The 14104-nt window shown below is 39.3% G+C and overlaps 1 protein-coding gene across 2 annotated transcripts; it reads left to right on the top strand.

Annotated features, from left to right (window-relative positions):
- Positions 1-393: 393 nt before the first annotated feature.
- LOC106087146 (neutral alpha-glucosidase AB) lies at positions 394-13882 on the top strand. Of its 2 annotated transcripts, none has more exons than XM_059367641.1 (7): positions 394-456; positions 3499-3641; positions 3713-3854; positions 3926-4020; positions 9281-9784; positions 9844-11332; positions 13162-13882. In XM_059367641.1, the coding sequence occupies exons 2-7, from the start codon at positions 3541-3543 to the stop codon at positions 13588-13590; spliced, it is 2760 nt and encodes a 919-aa protein (XP_059223624.1). In that variant the 5' UTR covers positions 394-456; positions 3499-3540; the 3' UTR covers positions 13591-13882. The 2 variants fall into 2 exon arrangements, with proteins under 2 accessions (XP_059223624.1, XP_013107527.2); XM_013252073.2 differs by having other exon boundaries at positions 443-522.
- Positions 13883-14104: the final 222 nt, after the last annotated feature.

Below are 14104 nucleotides of genomic sequence, written 5' to 3'. Positions count from 1 at the left end.
AAACGTAAGCAAGTTGACATCCTCAATGCCAAGTACTGTCAAAAACTAAAAAAATTTTATGTCGGCTGGTCGCTTGGCTTGACCTTATTCAATGAATCCTGTGTTGCCATATATGGTCTACCGACTTGGTTGATGAATGAGTCAATAAATGAAAAAAAAAACTGAATGAAGCCTTAAAATAGTTTTATTTGACTGTTCTTTGATGGAAATATGCGAAATAAACCTATTTCATACCTACATTAAGTTTTGCAAATACCGGTGTAAATCTTTGAAAAGTTCCGTCCGAAGAGCACATTGTTTAATTTCAATCTGACAGCTGATTAGGACAGCTGATTAGGAAAGTTCCTAGTGGGTTTCGTATACTTGCGGGGTAGCGATTACTCGCTATTCATTAAACCCCCAATGCTTCTTCTTCTTCGTTCTGTCAATTTTTAACACAAAGAAAAATCAGTTGGGGTAAGTCTCATTAAAAGCCGGCAAAATATTCCGAGATTTCTTGAAAAAATTATTTTATAACCCAACGTAAGTGGTATTATCCAATCAATTATAAAGAAAAAAGCATATCTGTTTAAAGCAAAACAGTTAACCAATACTTTTGTATAATTTTGCAACGGTAAATCATTTGTGCTGCCCAAATTTATTTGCTGTTGGCCTTGCTGCAATTGTGAAGAGTATAAGCTATGGTGGGGAATAAAATTGGAAAAAAAAAACGAAAGCAAGCAGCTATATGTATAGTATAAGCAAATATATTAAATATATAACAAACAGCAAAACAAATGCGGTGCATCGGTTTTAATATATTCCTTCTTGTGACAAAATCTGTAAAACAATTTAAGTTAAATTTGTGTCATGCCGTGTAATTATTTTGTTGGCTTGAGTGACGTGTCCTCGAACTTAAAATTTGTGTGTACTTTTACAATTGTTAATTTAGACATTGTGACCTTTTGTTGTTGCATTCAGTTATGCTGTTTGTTTCCTACATATGTATGTACAACGATGGTGGTAAAGAAGAAAAGTTATCAAAAACAGCATATAAGATAACGGAACATGTACTTAAGAAAGTGTAAGAGCTGCTATGAAGTCGTCAGTTTTCCTAATCTCGAGACTTGCATTAGGGTTTCATAAATAAAAATTAGTTAACGGTGTGCTTGTAAACCCTTTAATAGTAAGCAAGCAGACTGGATTATTAATAATAGACTTGTTTGTGACTTTATTATTGACATAAGTGCAGTTGAAGTAAATTGAAGTAAATTGAAGTAAGACTCCGCTCGATACCGCTGATTTTTGTTGTTGTAGTAGCGGGTTGCACACTGAGGCGACAGCCCTTGCCGATGAAGGATTTCGTCGGCTCAATCCGGTACGAACAACCAGCTGCAATGGGATTGACCCCTGCGTGTCCCCGACTACAGTTGCAGCCACTCTGCATACGGAGAATTTTACTATCCATAACCAGTGGATGCGACCGGAAGCTCTCGTGAGTCATAACGAGAAATGAACAAGAGTACCACTTAAATGGGGGCTCTGAGTTCCCTTCAAGTCTAGTTCTAGCATTAGAGTAGCAGAAGCCTGGAATAGCTACCGAGTGAACGTATCCCTTGAAGATAGAGTGCCATCCATTGCATCTGTTTAGGTTAGCTTGCCTCGCCAAACCATAGTAGTTCTAGCTCAATTGCGTTCCGGGAGATGCAACAGCCTTAATTCGTACATAACTATGATTGACGTTTTGGATGTGTATCCCCATTGTAACCTAGGACCACACGACACGTGCCAAATGTTCAACTGACCAACCAATCGTACTCCAATCGTACTAGGACCAGATGCCTCAGGTCGCATCATATACGCAGATTTCGTAATTCCCATCGGTTCTATCAGGAATAGTGGTACAGTACTTTTTATCAACAAGCGATTCAGGTAGGATGTAATCCACACTGCTTGAAACATCCGATATTGTATCAAGGATAACACAGTGTCTTTAGCCGCCACATGATCAAAGAGAAAGCTCCCTTAGCCTCACGGCAGTGGTCGCAACAATTTGTTTAGCCACAATGTTCAAAGGCATACGATGTAGCATTTAGTTCAGTCCATCAGACTGTGACGTCCTCAGTGCGGCTGTGATGCCCAAACAAGCCATCCTTTGGATCCGGTTGAGTATTGAACAGTGGATGGACTTTTGAAACGTCGTCCACCAGACAACAATACCATAAAGTATTATAGATCTGGTAACTGCAACCGCATGGCACGCGGTTTAAGCCCCTATTTTGCCACTGGCTGTCTTGCAGGTGTACAGGGCAAGTGTTGGCTTTATTGCCCTCTCCAAAATATTGGATTTGAAGTTCAATTTCCTGTCCACCACAACACCCATGCACTTTGCGCTTTTTGTAAATTAAACAATCTCCCCACCCAAGCCATCCTTTGGATCCGGTTGAGTATTGAACAGAAGGTGGACTTTTAAAGCGCCATCCACCAGACTACAACACCATATAGCATTATAGATCTGGCAACTGCAGTATATACCCAGTGCATGACATGCGGTTTAAGCCCCTAATTTGCCACTGGCTGTCTTGCAGGTATACAGGGCAAGAGTTGGCTTTATTGCCCTCTCCAAAATATTGGGTGTGAAGTTCAATTTCCTGTCCAGCACAACACCCATGTACTTTGCGATATCTTACTATAAGCATGCTGTTGCCGAGACAGGCGATCTGCCCTAAGGTAGGTTTCTATCAACCTCTCAAGAGTCTTCAGCATAACGGATGACAGACTAATAGGACGAAAATCTTTCGCCTTCGTGTGGTTAGGTTTTTTTTGCTTTCGGAATGAAAACGACCTTTGTGTCCCTCTATTCCATAGGTTGATGTTGAAGGTAATGAGGGAAGCCGTTGTACAAAATTTCAGCCAAATTGAATAGTAATTGCGCCCTCTAGAGGGTCTAAAAATCCCAGATTGGTTGATATGGCAGCTATATAGGGTTATGGACCGATTTGATTTGGTTGTCACAACATCGACCCTTATCTATGAGCCTTAATCCTTCATTTAATTTTCGTGGTATATTAGCAAAATAATTCCATGTATTTTTTATAAGGGGGAGGTCCCCTCGAAAGACTTGCCGCACAATAACAACTCTTTGCAGAGAAATTTAAATAGGTTGCCCACACATGCTCACTATTTTGAATTTATTAAAAAAAATCTTTAATTTATTACGATAAGTCTATTGAATTGATAAGTTTAAAACTTTGTTTGATAAGTTTAATAAAATAAAACTTCCACTTAAGCACCTAAGTGATAACGATAGCGAAACCGATAACCATATCAAAACTTTGATTTGCATTTAACTGCACTTGGAACAGCAGCGTTTGGCTATAATTCATTTAAATCAATACCTTTTTATTGGTAATATATTTGTTAAGCACACAACAATTATACTATAGTCACCTATATAAGCTCATATCTACATCAAACATATAGACTAATTATTTATTTGGCCTCCCATCTCATTTGCAGTGACGCCAAACGGAAGATCTCTGTCTCTGTGTATAATAGACAATGCGTTTGGCAATATTTTTATTAATATTTTGCATATGCGAATATGCTCTTGGAGTAGATCCAACAAATTTTAAAACATGTGAACAGAGCAGTTTTTGCAGGTAAGTGATTGATTGATTGGACAAAACGATCGTTCTTTTTCTAAATCATTTCCCTTTCTTTTAATTTCTAGGCGAAGCCGCAAAATACAACCAGGCAATTCTAAATTTGCCTTGGTGCCTGGCTCCATGAACACCTATTCTAACTCAATAACTGCCGATTTAATCAATAAAGACACTCATCATTTGTATGTTTTAAAATTAGAAGCTTTAGTGGTAAGTGGTAGTCTTGATGACTTTAAGAATTGGAATTTTATTGATTTCTTTTCTCCTTGCTTGCTTTTTAGAATAACAAATTCCGTCTTTTGATTGATGAAAAAACACCACTGAAACCCAGATATAAAGTTGAACATGTTCTAATTGGAGAACCTCAGTCTGAAACGTGAGTTAAATATCTCTACAATTCCTTGACTACATGACTCAAATCGGTCAATTCTGAGACGAAAACTTAGAGAAATCGTCTGTCAGGCAGTTGTAAAGATATGGAGCAGAAATTTGGCAATCTAACCAAGAGGATGCCTACTAAGGTTTAGGTTTAATAAACATAATGGACTAAAAGTCAGACGTTAGACTTCGTATCTATAGGTTAGGTTAGATGTCTAGATATCCGCCAGTCCATCGTGTGACCCATTGTAATTGTAAACGCGAATCTCTCTTGGATCCCAGTGTTTCAACGGACAAGGAATGCTTCATCAAGATACCCTCTCGTATCGCTAAGAAAAAAAATATAAAGGACTAGCCGAACCGGGTCCGCTCCGCTGCGCCTTCTTTAACTCTCTAACATCTTTCTAGAGTTGGGGCACTTCACAAAATGAGTATCAATTTCCCGAAAGTCAATCAATTTAAACATCAAATAGATTTTATATAATAGGGAGGTGTTTTCGTGTGGGGCAGTTCCCCAAACAAATGGCTCTTCAATTGGATATGAAATTCGTTTTTTTCTCTTAGGCACCTTTAGTTTCTACTCTATATTGTCGTGATTGGTCTATATACCCATTTGGCGGGATTTGGTCGGCCCCCCGAGGCACCCGACCCCAACAATAGAAATCATGTTTTGCATTGACTGTGAGAGTGCAAAAAAAAAAAAAAAATTTTAACGAATCGCATTACCAATCTCCGAAATCAGGTGGTTGTGAAAATTAGGGTAATGAGAGAGCTTTTTAGGGGAGGGATGGCACTCAGACATTTCGATTCAAATATGGATATTAAATTCGTGCTGCACTCCACCGGCACTTTGCCCTGAAAATAGATATGAAATTCGTTCTTTACATCCAAATAACGTTGATTTGAGTCCCATATTATCATAATGGGTCAATCAAGCTATTTCTCTTATTTTTTGGAAAGAAAAGCGCCACCTAGACTTGAACGCAAATTTTAATGTTATATTCGTAATCTACTCTCAAACACCATCCATTTGAGTTCCATATAGACATGATCGGCTAATATGCCCATTTGGGGTACTTGGGGGTTGGACGACCTTCCATTACTTGGACCTACTTTTTTATGCCATATTTGTAATCTACTGTCGAACACTTTTCCTTTGAGGCCCTTATTGACATAAACATCGAATATATATGTTTAGAGGAGTTTTTGGATCGGGAAGGCCCGCTGGGTACTTGGACCCACATTTTGATACGGTATTCGTTTTCTAGTCTCCAATACCTTTCATTTGATGCCCATATTGTGCCTATCGGTCCACTTTTGGTTTTGGGTGGCGTTGTTGGTGTACGGGGGAGGGTCCGCCCCCATCCGATATCTAAAAATTATGTAGCCTCCGATTCCTTCCAGACAAACTTACACAATCTGTGACAATTTTAAGGAAATCGGCTCAGCCGTTTTTGATTCTACGGAACAAAAAAATAATCGAGTCCCATATAGTCATGATAGGTCATATGCCCATTTAAGGGTTTTTGGGGGGGAAAGGTAACTCCCTATACTTCGATCTAATGCCAGATTCGTAATCTACTCCCGAATACCGTTTATTTGAGGCCCATATTGACATGAACGTCCAATTTGTCTGTTTGGGGGAATTTTGGGGTTGGGGCGGCCCGATGGGTACTTAGACCCAAATTTTAATACAATATACGTATTTAATTTTCCAATACCTTTCATTTGACAACCATATTGTCCGGATCAGTCTACTTTAGATTTTGGGTACCGGGGGAGGGTCCGCCCCCTTCCGAAATGAACAAATTGTAAAATTGTATATAGAAATCAACAAATTAAAAAATTATAAACAAATTTTCTTCTTCCTGACCATATTTGCAATCTACTCCCGAATACATTTAATTTGAGTCTCATATTGCCATGATCGTCCAAAAACCCTATTTTAGGGGATTTTGGGGTTGGGGCGGCCCCCCAGTTACTTGGAACCAATTTTTAATATGAAATTCGTACTCTACTCCTAAATACCTTTCATTTAAGTCCCATATTGTCCGGATTGCTCAACTTTCATTTCTGGGTAGTACCTTTAGGGTAAGGGGGAGGGTCCGCCCCCCTTACGATATCAACCTACACAATCTGTGAAAATTTCAAGGTAATCGGTTCAGCCGTATCTACTGCTCAGAAGCCTAAAGGTAGATCTACATGATCTAGAGCGTGATGTTCAGCGCTAAAAGGGAGAACTTCTAGATCAAACGGCTTATCAAGCAGGTCTAAAAAACATTCATGCAGACACTTTAGCAGATGCGGCGAATAGCTAACTGGTGAATGTGGTCCTTGGAGAAAGACCGCCTCCTATTGCACCTGAAGAAATTGACCTCCTGCAAACCAGAGCAGTTCTAGCTCAACTACGTTCCGGCAGATGCAGCCGACTCACCTCCTACAGAGCAAGGATTGATGCCGACGTGCAGGATGTATGTCCTGATTGTGACTAGGGACCACACGACACAGGTCAACTGTTTAACTTCCCAGCCTGACCCACTCTACTCAGACTCAGATCCCTGTGGACGCACCCCATATTAGTCGCAGAGTTCCTAGGTCTTGACTCTCAACAGAATCAAGCAGACGCAAGAGTGAACACAACACACTGCTACAACAACAACAAACCTATTCTGTTAAACCAAGTTTTTTTTTTATATAGTAATAAGAGTCCTTAATAGATATTTGAGAGAGGCGAGTAGATATCTATAATCGAAATCCGGAAAAATTTGCTCCATCTCTCTCAAGCAAATCAGTCTTATCGTTTCCTGCTACATCATAACGACTTGGAGATACAACATAGGGTTACCATATGTTACCTGTGCTGTGTGTTTTGGATTCTTTGCTCGTTCACATAAGAGTCGTTAAAGCCTTACTGTATTTATATATGCAGATACCGGACTGGTCGACAGCCCTGGCAATGGCAAATACTTCCGCCTGGAAAACTTTATAATCGTCCCTCATACAAAGAGAAACGTCGATGAGCAGATTTTGACAGTGTGCAGTTCTGCAGATCCACCGATGTGCCATCGGTAACCTCTGAAGTTGATTAAGTTATAACAAACTGATCAGCGTCCTTAGGGTCAATCGACAGGACCCCCAACAGTCCCTTCAATGGTTTGGTCACAGTCGTACTTATAGCACTTTTATAAATCGTAATGCCACCTTATTTACAAAAACAGGCAGCCTGAAATTAGGAACCCATCTACGCCCAGAAGAAGAATTTCCTGTTGGCAAGTCGTCGGCTTAAGCCCTTACCCCTACCCCTGACGCTTCAAGTCACCACAAAATCCCATTGACCAAAATCTATGACAGATAAATGCATATTATGGCAGAACTGTCTTCGCCGAGTTCGACAGATCAAACTCTATGACGTCATGTTGTTGTTGTAGCACTGTGTTACACACTGAGGCGGCAGCCCTTGCCAATGGAGGACTTCATCGGGTCATGTTGTTGTTGTAGCATGTTGCTCATGGGAAGCCTGGCCATCCTAGGCAAGCTTCTGTTGGGTAGTAAAGTCGTACCGGTGCTGAGAGCCGTTCGCTAGGGAGCGATGACGTCATTGCAGAGAGTGGTGTATGGTCGACCGTAAAAAATGCCTTTGATAGGTCAAGGCCCACGAGGACAGTTCGTTCACGGGTTTTTTCTATTTAGACCGCGGGTGAACTGTGAGGTGACTTTGGTAAATCCTGTTGTTGTTGTTGTTGTTATAGCAGTGTGTTGTACACTGAGGCGGCAGCCCTTGCCGATAAAAGACTCCACCGGGCCAATCCGGTACGTACAACCGGCTGCCATTGGTAAATCCTGTTGTTGTGCTGTGCATCTTACGGGGTCCGTGTTGGTGATCTGGTGGGGAAAGTAGGGATGAACTAAAGCCAGGCAGCAGCGAACGGAGATAGGAGAGGGATCGGCCTATATGATTCCCCCTGGTCCTAGTGTTGACCTGGCTTAAGAACAAAAACCACACAACTCATTTCCCATACTTCGGGTATTACCATGGCGAAGATGGACAAATTGAGGGTGTCGTCAAATATTTTTTTTCCGTTTCACCTATGAACAACAGTGTCGATATTCCATCTCACCTATGAGCAACAGTGTAAATATTCCATCAGAACTGATATTCCGATCTCTTTAGAACCTCAGCGATATCTACGGCTCTAAACAGTAGTGGTTCAAGATTGATTAGGAGGCTTCTTTTCATCTTGTCCCTCGTTGGGTGCTCGACAAATTGTCTGGCAAAATGACCTGTCAAACGTTTCAGATCTGATATCAGTTGTCCATTGCAGGTTATCAAGACTACAGGTGTTTCTTAGCAAGTTGTTGAGAGACATCACTGTTGATAACAGTTTAATGGCACACAAGCCTGTGTTGCAGTTACTTAGTTGCTTCATCCCTATATTCTGGTTGTGGTCGCTGACTAGTCTGTCTAATATCCCATCACACTCCGCCGGCTGTCGTAATGTATTGGGTTGCCCAAAAAGTAATTGCGGATTTTTTAAAAGAAAGTAAATGCATTTTAATAAAATATAGAATGAACTTTAATCAAATATACTTTTTTTACACTTTTTTTCTGAAGCAAGCTAAAAGTAACAGCTGATAACTGACAGAACAAAGAATGCAATTACAGAGTCACAAGCTGTGAAAAAATTTGTCAACGCCGGCTATATGAAAAATCTGCAATTACTTTTTGGGCAACCCAATATGTCTGGCGAACTGTAGTAGGTTTTCGTAATCCTAGTTGTTGTTGTTGTAGCAATGGGTTGTGTCTCATCCATTCGTCTTGTTGGTTCTGTTCAGTATCCTGACTTAGAAACTCTGCGGCTAACTTGGGATTTGGTCCTAAGTCATGTACTATTAGCTGGGCAGTTAAACAGGTGACGTATGGTCCATGGTTACATATATCGGGACATACATCTAACACGGCATGGCATCGATCCTACCTCTGTAGGAGTTGAGGCATCTGCCTCTGCCGGAACGTAATTGAGCCATAACTACGCTGTTAAGCCGAGGAAGGCTAACTTCTTCTTAATCATGGTAGGTGATGTCGCCGTTTATCACACAAAACAGGGAATTTTCCAGCCCACCTTAGTCAACTAGCCCAAAAGTCAAGATGGTAAAGATTATGGGACGAGGAGTTACTGAATGCTTAAATTAGTACAACCCCATCACATAGTTTGGTGGCATATATTTAAAATTTTTTATTTTCTGTACACTTATTTCAGTCTAACTGTTGTCAAAGAAGATAAATCCGAAATAGTTTTACAATCGGGTTCCAATAAGGCTGTTCTATTTGCTGATCCCTTCCGCGTAGATTTCTATGAAAATGAAGTCTTGGTTGTGTCCGCAAATGCCAAAGGTTTAATGAATTTCGAACATCTTCGCCCCAAACCACAAAAAAATTCTGATGGCAATCCACCTGAAGAGGAGGGTGGTGAGGCAGCCAATGCTATTCCCCAAACGCCCGAAGATAGTGATCCAGGAGCCTGGGAAGAAAACTTTAAATCGCATCATGACTCCAAGCCTTATGGACCTGAGGCAATTGCTTTGGATTTCTCTTTTCCTGAAGCCGAGGTACTCTTTGGTATACCCGAACATGCTGATTCTTTCATTTTGAAATCGACTTCCGGTTCGGATCCTTACCGTTTATACAATTTGGATGTCTTCGAGTATATTATTGATAGTAAGATGGCTTTGTATGGTTCCATACCGGTGCTGTATGGTCATGGGTAAGTGTGTCTTTGTCAAATAATAGAAATGTCCTACTAAATCTTTTGAACTTTTATAGGCCAAAACGCACTGCCGGTGTCTATTGGCAAAATGCTGCTGAGACCTGGGTTGACATCTATTTGACTGAACAAAATGTTGTCTCCTCTATAGTGAAATTAGTTTCTGGCTCAAATAAAGTCGATCCCCCAGCTGCCCATTTCATGTCAGAATCTGGCATCATAGATGCTTTCATTTTGCTGGGTCCCAAACCCATGGACACCTTCAAGCAATATACCGCACTTACCGGCGTGGCACCTTTGCCTCAAATGTTTGCCCTGGCCTATCATCAGTGCCGTTGGAATTATAATGATGCCAAAGATGTGGAGACTGTATCGGCCAATTTCGATCATTATGACATTCCCATGGATATTATGTGGTTGGACATTGAATACACCGATGGCAAAAAATATTTCACCTGGGATCAATTCAAATTTCCCGAACCCTTGAGCATGATTAAGAACTTAACGGATCTAGGTCGCCACCTGGTCATTATTATTGATCCTCATATTAAACGTGATGGTGGTTATTTCTTCCACAACGATTGCACTGAAAACGGCTATTATGTTAAGACACGTGACGGCAAGGACTATGAAGGTTGGTGCTGGCCTGGTTCAGCCAGTTATCCAGATTTCTTCCGTCAAGATGTCAGAGACTACTATGCAAATCAATATCTGTTGTCTAACTTTAAGACTGTCACCAATGATGTCATGTTTTGGAATGATATGAATGAGCCTTCGGTGTTCAATGGACCTGAGGTTACTATGCCCAAGGATATGGTACATTATGGTGACTGGGAGCACAGAGATGTGCATAATTTGTATGGCCATATGCATATTATGGGCACATTTGAGGGCATACTAAGACGCGATCCCAAACAGAGACCTTTCATTCTGACTAGGGCCCACTTTTCGGGATCTCAGCGTTATGCTGCCATCTGGACTGGCGACAACATGGCTGATTGGGGCCATCTACAACATTCCATTAAAATGTGTCTCTCTGAAGCAGTGGCTGGTTTCTCCTTCTGTGGTGCCGATGTTGGTGGTTTCTTTGGCAATCCCGATGCTGAATTATTCGAGAGATGGTATCAGACTGGTGCTTTTCTGCCATTCTTCCGTTCTCATGCTCACATCGATACGAAGAGACGTGAACCTTGGCTGTATCCTGAGAAAACTCGTTTGGTCATACGTGATGCCATACGCAAGAGATATTCGTATTTGCCTTTATGGTACACCATGTTCTATGAGCATGAGATGGATGGTAGTCCTGTTATACGTCCCTTGCTTACCCACTATCCCAAGGATAAAGAAGGTTATGCCATCGATAATCAGCTATTGTTGCAAGATCGTATTTTGGTAAGACCTGTTATGCAACAGGGCGTCAGTAAAGTGGATGTATATTTCCCTGCTCTGGATGAGAAACGAACAGTTGGTGATTTGTGGTATGATGTGGATACATTCCAGAAATATGATCGTGTTGGAAGGGAGACCATACAAGTCAATGATTATAAGGTGAGTGAGTGGTCATAGTTGAAGAAAAGAAATGGAATTAGAGGCGACGTTTAGAGAACAAGAAAGCTTTTTCATAGAAAAAGTAAATACGGGAGTTTTTTCAAAGAAACAAAATCATAAGTAAGCTTTTTCGTAGAAAATTTTGCAAGTGAGTTTTTTTTAAAAAAGTTCATTGGTGAGCTTTGTCATGGAAAAAGTTCATTGGTGAGCTTTTTCTTGGAAAAAGTTCATTGATGAGCTTTTTCTAGGAAAAAGTTCATTGATGAGCTTTTTCTTGGAAAAAGTTCTTTGATGAGATTTTTCTTAGAAAAAGCTCATTGGAGAGACTTTTCTTAGAAAAAGTTCATGGATGAGCTTTTTCTTAGAAAAAGTTCATTGGTGAGCTTTTTCTTAGACAAAGTTCATTAGTGAGCTTTTTCTTAGAAAAAGTTCATTGGTGAGCTTTTTCTTAGAAAATGTTCATTGGTGAGCTTTTTCTTAGAAAAAGTTAATTGTGAGCTTTTTCTTAGAAAAATTCATTGGTGAGCTTTTTCTTAGAAAAAGTTAATTGTGAGCTTTTTCTTAGAAAAAGTTAATTGATGAGCTTTTTCTTAGAAAAAGTTCATTGGTGAGCTTTTTCTTAGAAAAAGTTCATTGGTAAGCTTTTTCATAGAAAAAGTTTATTCGTGAGCTTTTTCGTAGACAAAGTTCATTGGTGAGCTTTTTCTTAGAAAAAGTTCATTGGTGAGCTTTTTCTTAGAAAAAGTTCATTGGTGAGCTTTTTCTTAGAAAAAGTTCATTGGTGAGCTTTTTCTTAGAAAAAGTTCATTGGTGAGCTTTTTCTTAGAAAAAGTTCATTGGTGAGCTTTTTCTTAGAAAAAGTTCATTGGTGAGCTTTTTCTTAGAAAAAGTTCATTGGTGAGCTTTTTCTTAGAAAAAGTTCATTGGTGAGCTTTTTCTTAGAAAAAGTTCATTGGTGAGCTTTTTCTTAGAAAAAGTTCATTGGTGAGCTTTTTCTTAGAAAAAGTTCATTGGTGAGCTTTTTTCATAGAAAAAGTTCATTGGTGAGCTTTTTTCATAGAAAAAGTTCATTGGTGAGCTTTTTCTTAGAAAAAGTTCATTGGTGAGATTTTTCTTAGAAAAATTTCATGGATGAACTTTTTCTTAGAAAAAGTTCATTGGTGAGCTTTTTTCATAGAAAAAGTTCATTGGTGAGCTTTTTCTTAGACAAAAGTTCATTGGTGAGCTTTTTCTTGGAAAAAGATCATTGGTGAGCTTTTTCTTGGAAAAAGTTCATTGATAAGCTTTTTCTTGGAAAAAGTTCATTGGTAAACTTTTTCATGGAAAAAGTTCATTGGTAAACTTTTTCATGGAAAAAGTTCATTGGTAAACTTTTTCATGGAAAAAGTTCATTGGTGAGCTTTTTCTTAGAAAAAGTTCATTGGTGAGCTTTTTCTTAGAAAAAGTTCATTGGTGAGCTTTTTCTTAGAAAAAGTTCATTGGTGAGCTTTTTCTTAGAAAAAGTTCATTGGTGAGCTTTTTCTTAGAAAAAGTTCATTGGTGAGCTTTTTCTTAGAAAAAGTTCATTCGTGAGCTTTTTCTTAGAAAAAGTTCATTGGTAAACTTTTTCATGGAAAAAGTTCATTGGTAAACTTTTTCATGGAAAAAGTTCATTGGTAAACTTTTTCATGGAAAAAGTTCATTGGTGAGCTTTTTCTTAGAAAAAGTTCATTGGTGAGCTTTTTCTTAGAAAAAGTTCATTGGTGAGCTTTTTCTATGAAAAAATCATTAAAATTAAATAAAATTTTCTTCACAATATTTTTGCATTACCACCTTTTTTTTCTTTCCAGATTCCTGTTTATCAACGTGGTGGCTCTATTGTACCCAAAAAGGAACGCATTCGCCGTGCTTCAACCCTCATGAAGAATGATCCATACACTTTGATTGTTTGTCTCGATCGTAAGGGCAAAGCGGAAGGCACCCTATACCTGGACGATGAGAAATCTTACGATTATCGTCAAGGCAAATTCATCCATGTCAACTATAGCTTCGATGGCGGTAAGCTGACGAATAATTTCATCAAACCTCCCAACTATGAAACCAAAGCATGGATCGAACGCATTGTTATTGCTGGCCTGGATCGCCAGCCAAAATCGGCCACAATTACCATTAATGGAGTCACTGACAAATTGGATGTCTCACCATTCGAAAAGGCCTTTGTTATACGCAAACCGGGTGTGGGGATTTCTAAAGATTTTGAAATTAAACTCAACTATTAGGTGGATTTGAAAAAAAAAAAAATAAATTTTGTAGAATATAGTTGATTGTACGCATAAATGCAGCTTGTTTTAAACAGGAAAGTTGGGAGAGATGATTACATATATAAAGGTGATGCCCGCTTAATACCGAGACATTTATTATTTCTATAAAATTTCCTCCTATTTTAGACATTTGTATTAGGATTTTTTTTTATTTGTAACAATCAAACATGTATTTGTGATGTTTCGTTTTTAATTTTATTCTAAATGATTTGGAATGTACGAAAATAAATCGTTTAAATACTCCAACACAGCTGGAAGCAACAAGTGTTGTCTCTTTTCCTTGGGATTTCAAGCGCCAACATCTTGGAATTTATTGTTATGGTTGGTCGGGTTCATTCTCGATGAATCTCGTTGTAAAACCGCAGACTCATAATAAGGCACACCCCTCTATTGGAAGTACGGTTGTAACAATGTTGCCGTTTTTATTGGCAATGCCAACGTGCTCAATGGTGGTGCTAGTTGCATGGTGGTG

This window comes from Stomoxys calcitrans, chromosome 4 (assembly GCF_963082655.1).
Source record: "Stomoxys calcitrans chromosome 4, idStoCalc2.1, whole genome shotgun sequence".
NCBI classification, from domain to species: Eukaryota; Metazoa; Arthropoda; class Insecta; order Diptera; family Muscidae; genus Stomoxys; species Stomoxys calcitrans.
Note: the sequence above shows the minus strand (reverse complement) of the source record. Positions and strands in the feature narration are given on the sequence as shown.